The 18,069-nt window shown below is 45.7% G+C and overlaps 5 protein-coding genes across 5 annotated transcripts; 2 read left to right on the top strand and 3 right to left on the bottom strand.

Annotated features, from left to right (window-relative positions):
* Positions 1-3,727: 3,727 nt before the first annotated feature.
* Positions 3,728-5,582, top strand: AOL_s00004g173 (uncharacterized protein; the record flags this gene model as incomplete). Its single annotated transcript, XM_011118823.1, has 4 exons — positions 3,728-4,796; positions 4,863-5,278; positions 5,342-5,497; positions 5,553-5,582. The coding sequence occupies 4 exons, from the start codon at positions 3,728-3,730 to the stop codon at positions 5,580-5,582; spliced, it is 1,671 nt and encodes a 556-aa protein (XP_011117125.1).
* A 1,565-nt stretch (positions 5,583-7,147) lies between these two features.
* AOL_s00004g172 (uncharacterized protein) lies at positions 7,148-8,802 on the bottom strand (the record flags this gene model as incomplete). The annotated part of the gene is made up of 2 exons (XM_011118822.1): positions 7,148-7,326; positions 7,422-8,802. 2 exons carry the CDS (start codon positions 8,800-8,802, stop codon positions 7,148-7,150), a joined length of 1,560 nt encoding a protein of 519 aa, XP_011117124.1.
* A 1,007-nt stretch (positions 8,803-9,809) lies between these two features.
* On the bottom strand, positions 9,810-10,880 carry AOL_s00004g171 (uncharacterized protein; the record flags this gene model as incomplete). Its single annotated transcript, XM_011118821.1, has 1 exon — positions 9,810-10,880. The coding sequence occupies one exon, from the start codon at positions 10,878-10,880 to the stop codon at positions 9,810-9,812; it is 1,071 nt and encodes a 356-aa protein (XP_011117123.1).
* Positions 10,881-11,803: 923 nt separating this feature from the next.
* On the bottom strand, positions 11,804-14,677 carry AOL_s00004g170 (uncharacterized protein; the record flags this gene model as incomplete). Its single annotated transcript, XM_011118820.1, has 3 exons — positions 11,804-12,865; positions 12,934-13,311; positions 13,394-14,677. 3 exons carry the CDS (start codon positions 14,675-14,677, stop codon positions 11,804-11,806), a joined length of 2,724 nt encoding a protein of 907 aa, XP_011117122.1.
* Positions 14,678-17,083: 2,406 nt separating this feature from the next.
* AOL_s00004g169 (uncharacterized protein) lies at positions 17,084-18,061 on the top strand (the record flags this gene model as incomplete). Its single annotated transcript, XM_011118819.1, has 4 exons — positions 17,084-17,110; positions 17,271-17,288; positions 17,434-17,553; positions 17,633-18,061. The coding sequence occupies 4 exons, from the start codon at positions 17,084-17,086 to the stop codon at positions 18,059-18,061; spliced, it is 594 nt and encodes a 197-aa protein (XP_011117121.1).
* Between the last annotated feature and the right edge of the window lie 8 nt (positions 18,062-18,069).

The raw sequence follows: 18,069 nt of genomic DNA, 5'->3' as shown, positions 1-18,069 counted from the left end.
ACTAATGAAGCTTTGAGTTTTGTGGATTGGGGGAGTTGACGATAGTAATGACGAAGGTGACATTTAGATACCATGCTTTTTTTGTACAATACCCATTGTTTCGATTCCTGTATGTACATATTGAGGATAGCAATACCAGATACCAGACTAAGATTAAAGCATTCGTGATTTGCCTCTTGGAGGTCTCAGGAGGGACTGAAGTAAGAGTCGTGACGTAACTAATTGAGAATAGTCCTCGTGGCTACTTAACGTAGCTAACTCGTGAGACAGTTCCTACTAACATTCATTTCGGGTGTATCCGTGTGTCGAGTCCGTGTTGCAGGTGCTTGATCGATCAGAGGGAACGCCGTCATTCACAGAGCTCTCGTCGGCGGATTAACAAATCCTCCCCGGTTAATGCATTGGAAAGACCCCGAATCATCTTCCTGCCACGTGGAGGTCAGAAGTTGAATCGGTTCAATTCAAGAAATCGTATGAATCAACCAGACAGAAGTTCTGAAAGTGGCGTTTTTTTTTTCTTTTCAGCTAGCAGCGCAGTTTGCGCACCCAGAACTCGACTCGACTCGCTGCAAGGACGGGATATTACAGGTTCGGTCTTCACTTTGCAATGCTAACCCGACATCACGGGTCGAACAGGCGGCAGGCCGATGCATGTAGTCTTGGCGGTTCTGTCACCGTGCAGCCAAATTTTTTTTTTTTTTTTTTCTTAACCTTTTCCCTGGTTAATAAGCTTAAGTGGAGTGTGGCCAATTGTACGTGGAGGATTCGAATGGGGACCTTGGAATGACAATCAGGCCCAATAGAATTTGAGGGCAACGGCGACGCATGGTCATAGCCAGGGATAAGCTTATAATTACATGTATGGCTGCTCGAGCTTCGACTGACGTCTTTATTGACAATTGTAATTCTGTACGAAGTATTGCTAACGTCAAGCCGCATAAACTGCGATACAAAGATGAGTATATGTAGACGTACATTATTTCCCGAAGTATCATCGAATATAATGCATGTCCCATACATACATAAATACGTATGCATGTATGTACATTCTAAGAGCATCATGACCACTTCATTTTGACGACATGTGACACTCATGTCGGTATGCATGATACAAAGTCTGGTTCAATGGTTTATAGTTATAGTTAACGTACTGTTTGACCATTGCAGGGTGCAGTTTTTGGAAGAACAATAAGCTTAAATTCTCGCTTGCTCTCTCCTCCGCCTGTGTGACAGAACTCCGACCCGGTTCGAATACGTGGCGACGATTCAGTAGATAATATTGTACCATGGTGGCTCTATAGGCATCTTGGATCTTCCATTCAGGTATGCACATGGTTATACGGATGTTCCTGTTCGAACACTAGGTTTTCCTCTTCTTTTCTTTTGTTCTTTTTCGTTTTTTCGTTTTTCCGTTTTCTGACGTTTTTTGTTTTTTTTCGAGTCAGTAGGTTCTTGCATCGGGCGCATGTAGTAGATGAGGAATCTAGAAGACTTGTACGCCAGTTTGATAGCATGATTGTCTGGGCGATATCCATTCGCTGGCGGGCCGGAAGCTATTTTCAGGATGCAGGCGAACCCACCCGGACCTTGTCCGTCTAGAAAGATATCATATCATATCAGCACCCCTGGAAAAAAATAATATTTTTGTTCAAAAAAAAAAAACACAACCACAATCAAGCCGTTCTGACGATATATTTGCGGTTAGCCTGGCTGGCATGTGCTTTCCATCGATCGAAGCAGTTCGTATCGCATATAGATTGTTTTTTTCCCTCTCCTACCCGACCCGCTGGGTGATATCAATTCGGAAAACTTTTCTTCTTCGTATTCATTGTAATAAATGCTCAAAGGAGTCTAAATTTTCTCGGTCTTCCCATTAGTATTACTTTTTCTTTTTCTTCTTTTTCTTCTTTTTTTTCCTTTTCCATTTTTCAATAAGCTACTTAGCTATATACTGAATTATCTGCATTCAATTCCCTCAAATATCTCTCAAAAGCAAAGCTCGCCAGAGGAAAGCCTTGTCGCTTTCAAGGGACCGAACAAGGATTTGATGAGGTTTACTAAAAGCTGGAGCTAACCGGAGCTGCGATAGAGCTACAAGGCTGGCCACTGCATTCTGAAGACTGCATCTCGTCAGTGACAATTGCGGAGATACTAAACTTGGGACAGAGATATATCCGGCCGACTCCCACCTTTCTGTATTTTCTCAGCAAAACTCTAGGCGCAGGGGCTAAGAGTTCTTAGAGCTAGTTGACTAGAGGCCTGAGGAGGACTGGCAAAAGCTAAGATAGGCTGTAGCCATTCACAGCGCTTTGTCCCCTGGTTCTCTGGTTCCCTTCTGGTCTGCCTGGATCAATCATTCAAGGCTATTGGGCCGTATACATCTTCCGGTGCTGCTGCTGCATGAACAAAGGCACGAACTTGTAAGTCAGTACTTACATGTATGTACAGGACAGTACAGGACAGTACTTACATGTAAATTGCCTGTAAGCCTGCCTTCAGCTCAGCATAAAATTTTCTGGGACTTCTGCTCCTTCTTGTTTGATTTAAATAGTAGATTGAGCTCTTCTTAGGTCTCTGTTCTTTTCAGGTGCACTGCATGCTAGGTAGCCAGTCAACACCAAATCTGAGCGCTGTCTGTCACCACCTTTAATCATCGCCCTTTCACGTTCCATCAACGCCAGCCAGCCAACCAGCCAACCGCCCATCATCCATCCATCCATCCATCATCCACCCAAACCATCTATCTGCCAACCACCAACCAACTAACTCACGTCTTCATCGCTTCACCATCGCTGCTTCATCGCTTCTTCCATCACCACCATCGTCACCATCACAGGTCAAACCTCCGTGACATCTTTTCAGCTTCGATTTCGGTTTCGAAGGTTTAAGAAAAACCCCGTTCACGAGGAAGGAAGCCTTTGCCACCGTCCAGCCACAACTCTGGCTGCACAGCAGGACCGCTTCTCGACGTCCAAGGCGACGTAATCCCCTACAAGTTGGAGCCCATAACCCTTTCCTCTAGTCGTTCTCGGTCTCTCACCGCCACCAAGACGGATTCCGTTTCCCAATCCCGTTTCCTCCTCTTCCTCAACTCCCTTTTCGAGCCACCCTAACTCGACCTCCGGTGGTTAATTCTCTAGATACTCTTATTCATACTTTCCCGTCAATTTCCTGGAACCACTGGAGGATCAGAATTCTTAGGTTTTACCAAGAAAAAGACTAGAAAGAAAAAAAAACCACACAGCCACCCACTTACATCAATTCTCGACCACTCCTGTTTTTCTTTTCTGGCTGGTAAGCTACACAGGACTTGCCGTTAGGAGATAAGACATACCGCTTGGACAACCATCGACTTCCATTCGCCGACTCCGAGGAACTGGACTCAAGCTTGGCCCCACGTTTTTAGGCAATTTATCATTCTTGGATCCGGACTCCGAACTTACTCGTCGGACGTATACCAGAAACACTGGCCGGTCCTTTTTTTTTTTATCCCCTAGGCCCAGGAGTCTTTGTCATAGCCTCCATCAGAACCGATTTTATCCGTGCTTCTACGCACCACCATTTTCTGAAAATAGCTTGTGTCCACAAGACACGAAAAACCCGGAGTTCCATTTTTAAATAGGTGTTGTTCACAAGGCCCGTAACATTTCCACCAATCTCTCATCCACACATCGTCATTACGATTAGAGTCCACTTAGGTAAAAACGATACATCGCGGACTAGAAGTATGGGAAACGCGCCTTCGAAGAAAGCGGGTTCGAATGGAATACTAGGGAATTCGTCTTCCGCTTCGCTGGGGAAAGACGCCAACGACCAGGATAATGCCGAGAGCACATCCACATCCAAGTCGCTGCGTGGGTCTTTGAGGTCTAAGATCGCAGGTTCGTCAAAGGACAAGGACAGGGATAATAGCAATACTCTCAGTCCGTCTACAGCTGGTCCGGGTCTTCCCTTGGACAAGGGCGATAGCGCTTCAATCCGCTCTGCAAAGTCTCAACGTTCAACTTCAGTCCAACAAAACCATGGTACACCTGTATCCCCAGTTGCCGCCACACCAACGGGCGAGAAATCCTCTACTCCACCGACCTCTCCGACGGACGATTCAACATTAGGTCCAACGTCGCCGGTTAGTGAAGGTGGTAAGGTTCCTTCTCCGCCTCCGTCTCCATCTCAGAGTCGGTCCTTGGGTAAAGGCCACCACGCTTTGGACGAACCAACAGGAGAAGTCGGTAAGGTTTCGGATAAGCCTGCTGGTCAAGCCGGTCCACACACGGCTACGGATACGACTCATCAGACTCCCAAGGAGCCCATTCTAATTAGACCTGCTGGATCTCTGCCTGTTACTCTTGGAACTGATATCGCGGAGGAAAGCCCTGGAGGTCATTCTCAATTTGGAATGTCAGCTTTAAATCCCTTGGACCTCGATGAAATGATCACTCGCCTGCTGGATGCTGGTTACGCTGGAAAGGTCACCAAAACTGTCTGTCTCAAAAATGCAGAGATTACCGCAATCTGCTCTGCTGCGCGTCAAGTGTTCCTTAGCCAGCCATCTCTTATTGAACTCAAGGCCCCAGTAAAGATTGTTGGTGACGTCCATGGCCAGTACACCGATCTGCTAAGAATGTTTGAAATGTGTGGCTTTCCACCGAATTCGAACTTTTTGTTCTTGGGGGATTATGTAGATCGAGGGAAGCAGAGTCTTGAAACTATTTTGTTGCTTCTATGTTACAAGCTAAAGTATCCGGAGAATTTTTTCCTTCTCAGGGGAAACCATGAATGTGCTAACGTCACAAGAGGTATTGTCCCCCATCTAGATTTGTATATTTGTAAAACGAAACCTAACTTCGCTGTTTTTATAATAGTTTACGGTTTCTATGATGAATGCAAACGTCGCTGCAATGTCAAGATTTGGAAGACTTTTGTCGATACCTTCAACACGCTTCCGATAGCTGCTGTTGTTGCGGGAAAGATTTTCTGTGTCCATGGAGGCTTATCACCTTCTTTATCTCATATGGACGACATTCGTAATATATCTCGACCAACTGATGTACCCGACTATGGCCTGCTGAACGACCTTCTCTGGTCCGACCCGGCTGACATGCAGAACGACTGGGAAGAGAATGAACGAGGAGTTAGTTACTGCTTCGGAAAGAAGGTCATTCTCGAATTCCTCCAGAGACATGATTTTGACTTAGTTTGTCGGGCCCACATGGTTGTCGAGGATGGCTACGAGTTCTTCAACGATAGGACACTAGTCACGGTATTTTCGGCTCCAAATGTAAGTCTTCAACTACTTTCCTTCGAAGCATACGTGCAACAATCAAACTAACAGCAACTGCAGTACTGTGGAGAATTCGACAACTGGGGCGCCGTTATGTCTGTATCCCCTGAGCTACTCTGCAGCTTCGAGCTTATCAAGCCCTTGGATTCCGCAGCGCTCAAGAGCCATATAAAGAAAGGTCGAAATAAGAGAAATTCGCTCTATCCACAATCTCCTGTAAGCACACACTTCAGATCCATGCACTATGCGAGTAAGCTAACGACATGGACAGCCTGTTACTCGAGGTCCACAATCTTTCTAGATTTGCTACATCCGCACATGATGTCGGTTTTCCCGCGTCTCTGCAGAAAGTCCCTTTTCATTTTTCTCCTTTTAGGATCTTCTGGTGACTCTCTACTCTTTTCACCCAATCTTACTGGCCTTCTAACTAAGCACTTCCTTCTTTGCTTCCCACCTCGTAGTATCCAAGCCTTCTTCCCTTAATAAAATGAATTGCGTGTACTGTGCGATCTTGCGTCCCTTCCCTCTCTACGTCCACAAAATGGGTAGTCTTCAGTTTCTCCGGCTTATCTTACTTTACTGCCTTACAGCTCTTGTTATTTCCTTGTCTGGTGCCAGTTTTTTCCATTTTTCGCCTTCTCGTCAGTGTCTCGGTTTTCTTGTTGCTGGGAGATAACAGGTTAACTTCTCTCCTATACGGTTATTTCTTTGGTACTGGGAGCTAGCTGGCGATTATACTTAAACTTTATGCTCTTTTTCTTGAGTTTATATACAGCAACAATGGGTTTCTTTTTGTCTTCTGTTCGTTTGAAACCTTTTCTTTTCCCAACCTCTCCTTATAGCCTCTATTTCCGCTTCCTTTTTTTTTTCTGCAGTAGCTTCGTGTACCGAAATAATTCAAAGCGAAGCTTCAACTGGAACCTTTTCTTTCTTTTCCTCTGATATGATACGATCGTATAAATGAGTTTGGCTGGTGGAGGTGTGATTTTTCTTTTCCCCTCTGGTGTGGTAGCTTTTCAGCTGGATTGTTGAATTCTTGTTTTTCTCTGTTCTCGAGTTTTTAGACCTTTGAGTTCCCTCAACTATACCTGGTTTGCATGCTTGTTTCCCCTCCTCTCCGCCTCTCCTTCTATTCAATAGACTACTATTCAGTTCTGCCTCCCTCCTTTCTTTTTTTTCGACCAATTAACCAAATCAAATGGGGATTCTCATTACGTATTCAGAATCATTCCCCGACGTCATACCGGGAGCCTTTATGATCCTTCCATTTAGTTTATCATTGAATCCGTATGTATCAGCAATTAATAGGCGAGGAATATATATAATAAAAATATAATAAAACTCGACTTGACTGCATAAGCGCTTGCCTTCGTTTCTAATCAGCGTAACTAGTGAAAATCACATTTTCTAGTTCCTCCGTGTATATATATAGGCCTCTAGGGTATATAATGTATGATTATATGAGCGTGATGGATTCAATCGGCGTTTGTAACCTCATTTTGATCATGCATGTATCTAGCGTTAATATTTTAGTCTGTTTTTTAGCTAGTAAATTATCCACATATTGAATCTAAAAAGGGATAAAAGCAGCTCCAAATATTTTCTTCCCTTTCAAGTCAATTCTACGATCTCTATAGCCTGCTGCTGCTATATATTTCTTCGCCCACTAACAGGAATTCAATTGCAACAAAGAAGCGTAAACACACTTCTCTAGAGATCTCTATATCCCATCCATAACAAGGAGACAAAGAAGAGAGGGAGAGAGAGGGAGAGGGAGAGAGAGAAGGAGTATTATACAAAATAGTATCTTGTTTGTCGGCATAAAGTCTATTAACTATGGATAAACTCAATCATTTGACGTCCTGTTCACTCGTCTTTCAGATCCATCTCCACATGCGCGAATCTATGCCTGTCAGCTATCAGATCGATTCCTTCTCCGTCTTTGGGGTCAACAAAGGTGGGACACCTGCAGCCGCATGCGTGGTGTACTTGATATCCTGTCAGCGAGTTAAACCTTTGGACATAGCTCATCCGCACCTCGGCCTCTAAAACAACCCAGGTTTTGTCGATTAGCATATTTATAACACGCACTTTATAGGAAATGAAAGAAAAAGAAGAAGAGGAAGAAGAAGAAACTTACCGTATGGCCAATCATCCGTGTGGATGATAGAGTGATCGAGCACCTGCACATTCTGTGCGTGGGTTGTTGTGAATTTTAAGGGTCCTTCCCTCATAATCGTGTACGAAACCATTTTGAGGTCTAGTGCCTCCACCTTTGGGCAATTTCTCAAAACAGTTTTTCTGAATTTATTCCAGAACTTAAATGCTTCTTTAGCATCTCCATCCACTTCGGCATCAACAGAGCTGTTGGCCCTGATAGCGTGATCTTTTACTCCGATATTTTCGAGCTTAATCGTTTTTAGCGTTGTACGATGTCGTAGAATAAAAGATAGTAGATCAGAAAGGCCGCTATCAGAAAAGGCGGTTGCATCGGTGTATCCCTCAATGATCAGTCCCTTCAACCTTTGGAAGATAGCACCAGGAGGACGCTGAACCATTCTATCCCTCGTAAGCTCACTACCGGCACATCCATCGTTCTCCCCATATAGAACCCCTTGATCCGTATTACCATCGGCGTTCTCATCCCCCTCTCTAACATTTTCTCCTTGCTCTTCGGTGGCAGCCCAATTCCAAGTTGCAAACAAAGCGTCAAGGCCGTTATCCGGGCTATCCAGGCGACTCATTCCATGAGCCCTGATTGTGATCTTTTCGAGGGATATGCAATTCATCATTGCCAGCGCAAAGTCTCGGTGCCGCGTTATTGCATTGACGGGATCGATGTCACCGGTTGTGCAGGAGATGTCGATTGTTATAGTTCGGATTCCGTAGAGGGATTCCGAATGGAGATTGAGAAAGTAGTCTGAGAGATGGAGGATTTGGAGTTCATTTTCGATATGCTCGAAAGCTATATCTTCGGGTTTGTCTTCATACTCATCATACTCATCATACTCATCATACTCATCATACTCATCATACTCATCATACTCATCATACTCGTCATATTCGTCATACTCGTCATCATCATAATAACCTTCCCCTTGATAGTCGTAAAGTAAGGTTTTCATGGCGGTGACGGGGTAGAGTGGATTGAAGTTTTCTGGGAAAAAACCAGTGGTGATATGAACGTGACGCAAGAAGATGTCAAGGACAAGTGTGTTCCAGAGACTAGAGACCTCTCGCAGAGAGAGGATAAACTCTTGAGCTGCGGGTTCGTCGAGGATGTTACCTGTTTCAGAATCTTCTTTGAGGGATTCTAGTATCATCATTATGATTTCATTGGGGAGGTAGGGAATGTGAGGGGTGATAGTGGTGGGGTTTGTGACGGGCCATAGTTTAAAAGTAGGATCCATTGTTTTAGTGACGATTCGGGATTCGGACGTCGTATCTGGATCAGAAGGGAATGAATGAATAATGGTCAGACCATCAAATTCCTCTTGATTTTGAATGCATGCTTGAGCCATTTTGTTAGGCATTGTGCTTTGCATTTTTGACTTTCAGACTTCGAATGGTGTAGCTTTCCAAAAGCCTCTGAGGAAACAGCGTAGGATATTGGTGAATAATCTGAAATCCGAGATCCGAGAGTTCAATTGCCTTCGTGTGCAGGGGGTGGAGGACGAATGAAGTCTCGGCGGAAGAGGTCGTAATTTTTTAAACGAGAAGTTTGGGGCGTCGACGTCAATCGACGAGAATCAATGAAGAGTCTGGGATGGTTGTAGCTCGACGCTGTTGGCGGGTAGAAATATCACTTTGGAGAACTAGAAGGAAAGAATTATTCTCCTCCGATGTCCTCAGCTAGTCAGAGTGAGGAGAAGTCGTAGACGCTTGAAAAATGGAGGGAGTGGAAAGGTTTGTATTAGGAGGAGGTAGGGAGGCACGGTGGGAAGAAACCGAAGGAGGGCTGGATTAAATCGACTTGTAGAGAAGGATGCATTGGCCTCGAAACATATGTAGATGTTTGGAGGGTGCATGTATTATATACCGGGGTATGTATCTACAAAGCTTCTTGAAATCTATATATTTATTTACAAACGCTCAGTTGAGCGAATGTCTAACGTCGGGGCCGGGGCAGGTGAGTCTTAGGGCCAGCGGCTAGTGCGTGCACGCGCCACATGTACAGACGTGCTCAACTTAATTTCTATAAAAGGATGCATTTAATCTTCTCAGATCGGCTGCTAAACAACCATACTTAAATCAATTCTATTTCGAATTCTAAATCGAAACTAAATATGGAACATAGTATACCCAAGTGGTTTGCTATGACGGGTGTCAGGTATGAAAGAGCCCATGCCCATCATAACTACAGAGCAAAGGGCGACCAAGCCGGTGGTTTTAATTACTAAGAAACTACAGTTCAAGTCCTCTAATGCGTCCTAAACGACTTCCTTTCTTTAAAGAAAAACCAATCCAATAAATATATTAATGATAATTAAAAGGGCCTAGTGCCCACGTAATCTCCATACGTTAGTACTCAGGCACTTGACCCGGAAAACAAAAACTCAACCACCCCAGACACAAGATACAGGCACTCACAAACCGGTCTATGGACCCAATAGGCCCAGACCATGGCAAATCGGATCAAGAATTGCCATCTCTGTACCCCCAAATAACATACCAACTCGCACACCCCCAAGACCAGGAGGCAGAGGATCCAAACGGTGTTCCTGGCCGACTTTCCCACCGAAACGAACCCCTGTTTTAGCATCACAGATGCTACAGTTAAAACTGTTGCTTCCATGAAATAGATGGTTCCGAGCTTCACACTATCGTGGCTGTAGACTGTAAATATGTGGGTAACCATTTGCTGGGTAGGTGCCCAGCCATGCTGTCCGTTCCCGGTTCTTCCGAGGAACGTGATAATCTCCCGAATGTTGGAGAGGGTGCTCCAGGTTTCTGTCAAAACTCTGGTCCCGTAGATGAATGCAAGAATAGTCAATAAGAAGTAAGCGACTCTAGTAAAGGTCTCTCCCGTTCTGCGATACAGCGACGGGAGAGTCTGACTCACAAGGAGAGAGACAATCGATATCGTGATTTGGAAGAGAAGCATAATGGATTCTTGACGGACAAGAAATTCCTTGTTGGTATCGTCGAGATGTATCTCGAGAACATTTATATCGAGAATCTTTCCGTCGGATGGCTGTAGTAATTTAAGCAAGTCGATGCTAGAAATGGGTTCGGGTTTGCTCGTCTGGAGAGCACCCCTCAGTAAACTCATAGGAGACATTTCTTGGATTATTTTCGAATATTTAGTCCAGGGATATCGTGAAAGGGAATTAACACTGCCATCAGACCCTATGAGGGCATAGATGTAAACCGGGGTTGCTGAGCCCCCTTGTTGAGAAGGCTGGACAAGCATTTCCATAGAAGAAGGTGTCTCTTGAAGTTCCGTAGAGTATGCAGACCACAGCTGGCCTAGATTCAGGCGACCCTCATATGGCTTGAGGGAGTAGGCACCAACTGGTATTTCGAGGTGTTTATCAAACTTTGGGTAATAGACATCGATAGATTTTTCCGGCATCATAGCAAGGGCCTTTATACCCATACCAGCAATGCCGCCAATGCTAGGCAAAGCTTCTATATCTATAAGGGATTGAGACTCAGGCAAGTAAAAGGCTCTTCCACGCCGAGAGTATTTAGCTACATTGGGCGATTTCCTGGTCGTTCCATTTAAATATTTGCAATCCTGTACTGGGTATCTTCAACAACCAACCTGGGGAGGTTGGCCGAGAAACGACGCGCACAGTTAGCATATCTACGCTCAAGGATATACCAAAATTGGTCTCTTTGACGATTTTACTCTTCGCTATTATAGCACTATAGCGGCTTCAACTCTAAAAAGAGTACCTGTTTATTACTGTCGGGAGGGAAGTTACCTTAACAATAGAGTATCCGACCGAGGGACTGGCATGAACAAACTTCGCAACCAGGTTCAGAAACCAAAGAAATCAGCACAACCAAAGAACATCATGATTATTCGCATCGATCGATCAATTATGAAGGATATTGAATATGAGGTTTGAATTCTGAGGTACAGAGCGTGAGGTATAGAGTATCGGGTGTGTTAGGTGGAAGAGTTGGAGGAAGAAGTCATTTCCTAAGCGGATGGGGGGGGGGGAATTAACATAGCTTAGAAAGTACTTGCCAGATTACGGATGCATTTCACGATCCAGAAGATGATTGACCTCCTAGATCCTCCAGTTGTCTTTTATTGAAATTAATGCTTTTATTCGCGTCGATTGATGAGCATTTGTATTTCTTGGAGATCCGAACCTCGAAGCTCAAACGTTGCGTTTTAGATGCGCTTGTGTTGCCCGCTGTTCATGTTTTTCAAACTGGATTTAGAGAACTAGATTGGTGATGCTAAATGCACTCCAGTCTGCTGGTCCTGGACCTATCGGGATATATGTACAAATGACATCAACTATTTTGATACTCTGAGTCTATATTAAAATGATTTCCGAGCATTTACTCGGACTTTTTGTCGCTTTCAGTGGCGTTGGCTTCATTTAGGCTAGGCTCCTTGATTTCCTCTTCAGTTGGCACCCCTTCCTTAACTTCTATGCGTTCCCCAGCTCCGCTTGCTTCTAGCCTTTCTGTACTTGATTCTACTGACTCTTCGACCGTAGTCTCTGGGGTAGGCGGCACATCTTCGACTAGTGGAGAATCTTCCGTCTCCGCACCTTCCTCTTCTGCCGGTACTTTAACCTCCTCTTCAGCTTCTTTTTTCTCACTTAGGAGCATATTTAGCTTTCCCGGTACCACAGTTTTCGTGGCCGTATCTGCACCTGTGCTGTCCTCAACACTAGTTTCTGCAGCAGCCACTTCCACATCTTTCACACCCTCTACCTCGGAATCCTCGACTAGTAGTTCATTCCCTGCTACCTCATCTTCCACAGATAATACTGGTTCTTCTTGCCCCTCTAGTACATTGTCCTGAAGCATAATACCATACTCGTCTAACTGCTTCTTTGTCACCAATCCGGGGCTCCCAACTACCAAATCTTGTCCCCTATTGTTTTTAGGGAAGGCAATAACATCCCTAATACTGTCTCTCCCTGCTAGGATCGCAATCAACCTATCGAATCCGATTGCTAATCCAGCGTGTGGGGGACATCCAGTCTCCAGCATATCCAGTAAGTGTTTAAACGTTTTCATCTTCTCTGACGGCACCTTGAGGATGTCCTCTAGAATAGTGCGTTGCAGCTCCGCATCGTGGATTCTAGTACTTCCCCCGCCAAGTTCTACCCCGTTAAGAACGACATCGTAATGGTGACCTAGAGTTTTCCATGGCAAGGTGAAAAGGCTGTCACGTGTGCTGATGGTGGGGGCAGTAAAAGGGTGGTGAGTGGACTTGTAGCCAGCGGTACCGGATTGACCAGGTTCGTTTTCTGATGGATTTATGGGTGTGAACAAAGGAAAGTGAGTGACCCATAGAAATTTCCAACCGACTAGCTTTTCCATGAATCCAAGTTTGATGAGCTTCTGGCAAAGCTGCTTGCGAACTTCACCTATACTTGTTGATCCACCCTAATAGAAAAGGACTTATGTTAGGTCGGATACTGTGAGACTATGACAGAAATAAAGCTATAACTTACGGGGTTGAATTCTTTCTTTCTTCGACCGATAACGATAATATTATTGGTCGGTAACAAGTTTTTGCTTGCCATGGCTCCTATGATTCTTTCTAGATCCAAAGGCTCGCTCTTAAGGTGCGGCGCAATACGAGTCAACTGCTTTCGGATGGCGGGATAGTCGAGTTGTTCCCCGATTTTGAACATTATGCAGTCGGGATTTGGGCCACGGAGGGCAGCAAGGTCTCCGTCCGTTGGGCTAGCTATCTGACTAGCGAGGAGGCCCAGCCTAGAATTGCTGATATTACAGGGATGTGTTATGATCTCATATTTCCATTCGCCGTAGACTGGGGTCCGGGAGAGAGGAGAATGCTGTTCAACTACTCTTTCAAATGGGCGAATCTGTGTTCCAAAGACGGTTTACTGTCAGCGAACCAAACCTATAAGGCATAGAGGTTTAGACGGTTCAGGAGTGGGTCCTCACAATCATTCCGTATCTTGTGTCTGGTTTATCACTTCCGTAGTTGGATATTGCGAAGTTGTAGCTCATTACTCGGAAGGCGGGTAGCTTCACCCCAAGAACTTCATACCAAATCCTTTTTAACAACCGTTCAATTGTCTTTTGTACTGTAGTTCCATCCACAAATCCCATTTCTAGATCAAGTTGAGTAAACTCAGGTTGCCTGTCCGCCCTGAGATCTTCATCGCGGAAGCATTTGGCAAGTTGAAAGTACTTGAGAATTCCTCCGGCCATTAAGATCTGCTTGTATTGCTGTGGACTCTGGGGCAGAGCATACATATGACCAGGGGCTCTTGTTGGTACAAGAAATTCCCGGGCACCTTCTGGTGTTGATTTGAATAACAACGGCGTCTCGACTTCTAGAAATCCTTCCTCGTCCAGATGTTTTCTGCAAATCTGCGAGACCTTGTTACGTAGATGAAGCGCCTTTAGAAGGTCCGTACTAGTACGCATTGATATATAACGCTTGTCTCCGGTATGGGCGGTTCCAGCTATAATCGGCTCCTTAGGAGGGTCTCCAATTACTTCATACCGGCTGACAATGATTTCTAGAGTTCTGTGGAAATTCTCGACGTCTTCGGGAACAGAAGGTTCACCGGTGTTGGTAGCAAACTTAGATCCCTTCTTGGGTTTATATTGCAAGGTGCCTTCGATTTCGACCGGCGTATGCGCCCGAACGGCTAGAATTTTATGAGGATTTTCGAATCCAGCATTCTTGTCGAAAATGACTTGGATGAACTTCCCACCCTGTAATATTGTTGCGAAGGCAATAGCTGTATTTCCAGGCTTCGACTGATATAACCAACCACGTACTTTCACCGTCTCGCCTATATTATTATCACTAAGAGCATCGATTGTCTTGCAACTGTCGTCGAGAGGAAAGCTCCAAGGTGTGAGGGACCCCAATCCTGGATGTAACCTGCGGAACTCTTCGTCCGTTAATTCGAGTTCCGTTTCATGATCTAATCCAGTAATTTCGCCAGCGTATCTAGGTTGGGTTTGCGTGACGATTCTAGGCTTTGGGACTCCAAGTTGTTCTGTTATTTGATCCAATGTGATCCTAGGATCGGCACCTGCTTCGTGACCGTTGGGAGCATTATCGCTATATGCCCGTCTTGACACCCATTGGCTGGGTATTCTGGCATATTGTCGCCGGACATTTGCTATCGATTGGCTCGACCGTCGTTTACTAGTGGCCTGAAGAACATCGATCTGACACCGAACACATGCGCGCAAGGGAGTGGCCATATTTAGTTGCAGGACCGATCTTCTTCTTCGTCGTAATCGTCGTCGCTTGAGCACATCCTGCCGCCTGCCTGCGCTAAAAAAAGGAAGAAGGTGGGATGTCGTCGGTTTGTGTTGCGTCGCACGCACAAATTTTTGGCAGGGAAAAAAATTCCCTATTTAAACCGCATCGACACAGATTTCGTCGCTTTCTTCTTCTTCTCTTTTCTCTTCATCCTTCCAAGTTTTAAACTGTGAGTGCAACCACCATCACGCCACCATTACCACAGCTCCTATTGGACTCTTTTACTAACATTGGACCCATCTTATAGTCATGATGAAAGCCTAGAGTGTATCAGATGAACCTTTTTCATCACCCACGCGAACCCTCCTCCCAATTCGAGTTCGAAAGGATAAGAAGGAAGATGGCTTTGCGGTTCGCGTGGTTCTTGATGGGATCGGAATGATATCGGCGTTCGGCACATTCCTTGTTACCAACGGACGCGATGAAGGCATCTCTGAGCCAATTGTTGATACAGAACCAGATTTCAGTCTTCTAGATCCTCGTTTCTGACTAGCAGGAGGAGGGACAAGAAGAACTAGGTCTGGGAATGTTGAGACAGGCATGAAACTGGAGGGTGTTTATTGTTTGTGTCGGAAGATACAATATAAAAGTAGTATATTTGACAGATAATTGAAAAGAGGACGATGGTGAAGGGGGTTACTGGCGGGGATATGCCTGTCCGAGAGGTTTACAGACCTCTTCAAGTTTATGGGCGTATAGCTACATACTATTTCCTAGACTAGTATGTCCCGTGACAGCAGGCAGCAATTGATGCACTCCGATACGAGTAGCCGGTGTTACTTGCTACAGACCAGACCAGACCAAACAGACCCTTAACCAAGTGGCAATGTTTCTTTTTGTATTTAAGCAAGTGGGGCCATTCAATAAAAGTCGAATCGAATTGACTGTTCGCTAAGGCAGGCTAAGCTCAACAGGCGTAATCCCTGAAATCCTTGACAATAACGTGGGAAGTGTAGGTGTGAGACTCCTTCGTAACCTCCTTTGCCGGAGATTGAATCGTGCAAATGTGCGAAATGAACGGCAAATTCTCACGACATGTCCATGCAGTATTCCTTTTTAGTCTTTAGTTTGGTAATTTCCACATATTCAGCCGTCCATTTCTATCAATCTTGGTCAAATGGCAAGAGCCGCAGCTGCATAGCATGTCAGATAGCCGGGTGGATGTGGATGTGGATGGCTGCCATGCGACCGGAACCCCCCCTCCCGGAACCTGCCCTAAACGATTTGACTTTTCGATGGCTGTCCTAGCGTCTCCAGGCTCGAGCTCGGGCCGGGTCGTGGAGATGAAGAAGAGCAAAGTTGGAGTGGAACAAAGATATAATCCGCTCATAGTATGATCATTCAGCTGATAGTTATAAGGCGTGTCTGATCTGGACCGGGTGTCCCTTCGTTTGTCTCCAACTTTAAATCAATAAACGGTCCTCCAAACGAGACAATATATAACAGTACTTCAAGCAGCTGTCATTGAGATCATGGTCGTAGCCGTTATCCATACGTAGAGGACCTACCATTCGCGATAATCCCGCCCTGAACGGAACCCCCCTTTGTCGATAAGATACCACAGCGCAGCGCAGTATAACCCAGTATACATTTCAACTATAAGATCCCTCGAGGCCTGGAAAGAAGGCTAGATAGGGCAATATCCTGTGCCAATCTGCCGCCTGGCCTCCATTGACTGCCATCGACACGTGTACTTGCATCAAAGAGGGTGTAAGCTTGTAAAGGCTCCTCCTGCTCCCCCTTCAGCTCTTCCAATACTGCCCTCTCAGCAGGGAAAAGCCGTTCGTTGGTACTCCACCGCATCGGTACGGCGCTGTCGGCAGATGCCTGGGGATTGGTTGGTTGATCGATCGATAGTTCTTCTCCTCAGGAAGCAGCGGTTGGCCTGAACGAGATAAAAACACCAAAATCGATTACCCTCTCGATATGAGCCCCACTCTTCTCATCTTCCCAGTATACTCATCCCCATCCTCATCGCCCGCGTGATCTCGAATCCGAAACCCGAAAATCGAATATTCTTTGGTGGTTGGTGCCGCTTAACCTGCCCTGCAAGTCGAAGTAATCGGAGCTATTGGCTTGCTTGGTGCCAGGCTGCCCAATCAAACAGAAAGGTCGGTGTTTCCCTGCAGCTGTTTTGGGCCACCAAACAGCCAAACCAAAGACAGCAGTGCAATGCGGGACTTATTCGCTAACAGCATCCGGTATCGTATATAGCAAAGCAGGCAGGCATCATCGTCATCACCGCCACCATTCTTCTCGAGATTCGTTCGTTCGGCTGTTCTTTTTCGTCCATCTTTGGTCTGTGTTTTTCTGAGAAAGGCCGGATCTGAGTTGGTTGATGAAGGATGAGTTCCTTCGAGAAGTCCGTCAAGGTCAGTCCAGTTAAAATCCTAGCCCAACGTCATATCATATATCCTCACTCTCACATGCTCCCCTGACTTCACCCCCTTCTCCCTTCACTCCGTACCCGGTCCCTGATTCTCTCATCACATGATACGGTAGACTACAACGGATGCTAACTAAACTATACAGGGCGCGACTAAAGTTAAGGTACGATAACTTCGATCCAATTCACCCTTCGTCTCCGAAGCCCCCAGAGCTGCCGATCAAGCTAGTTAGCTCGTTCATTTATTCATCGGCCGGAACACTTCTTCAGACTACACTCGAACCTCACGACTAACCCTTCATTCGATAGGTCGCTGCCCCGAAGTCGAAATATGTTGAGCACATCCTTATCGCTACGCATGCCGGTGAAGCTGGTATTGCAGAGGTCTTTCGGGCCCTCAACAACCGTATGAAGGATCAGACATGGACGGTATGCGCATAGATACCCCTTCCATACCATAAAATCTCGACGATATAGGATAAGATTCTAATGCGGCATCTCTCTCCAGATCGTTTTCAAATCACTCATCGTCGTCCATCTCATGATCCGTGAAGGCGAACAGGACGTGACTCTCCGGTATCTCCGTAAACACCCTCGTCTAGTTGCTATCAGTAACTATTCGGATGGTAAGACCGGATCTGCACGCAAAACTATGCTTCAAGCTTGGGAGTTGATCGAGTTCCACGAGCTGACCGCTCGTAAAGTACAGGAGCAGGGGAAAAACATTCGTAGATACTCGCAGTACCTCGGCGAAAGAGCTAGAAGCTTTGGAGACGTCAAGGTCGACTTTGTGAGGAATGGGCAAGGCCATTTAAGGAGACTAAGTGTTGAAAAAGGCTTGCTCCGCGAAGTTGAATGCGTCCAGACGCAGATGAGAGCTTTGCTTCAGTGCAACGTGGGTTTGGGGAATGTAGGTCTTGGTGGGGGTAGGGGCTAACCATTCGA

This window comes from Orbilia oligospora (genome assembly GCF_000225545.1).
Source record: "Orbilia oligospora ATCC 24927 unplaced genomic scaffold scaffold00004, whole genome shotgun sequence".
NCBI lineage: Eukaryota > Fungi > Ascomycota > Orbiliomycetes > Orbiliales > Orbiliaceae > Orbilia > Orbilia oligospora.
The sequence above is the reverse complement of the archived record's forward strand: the minus strand, read 5'-3'. Positions and strand labels throughout refer to the sequence as shown.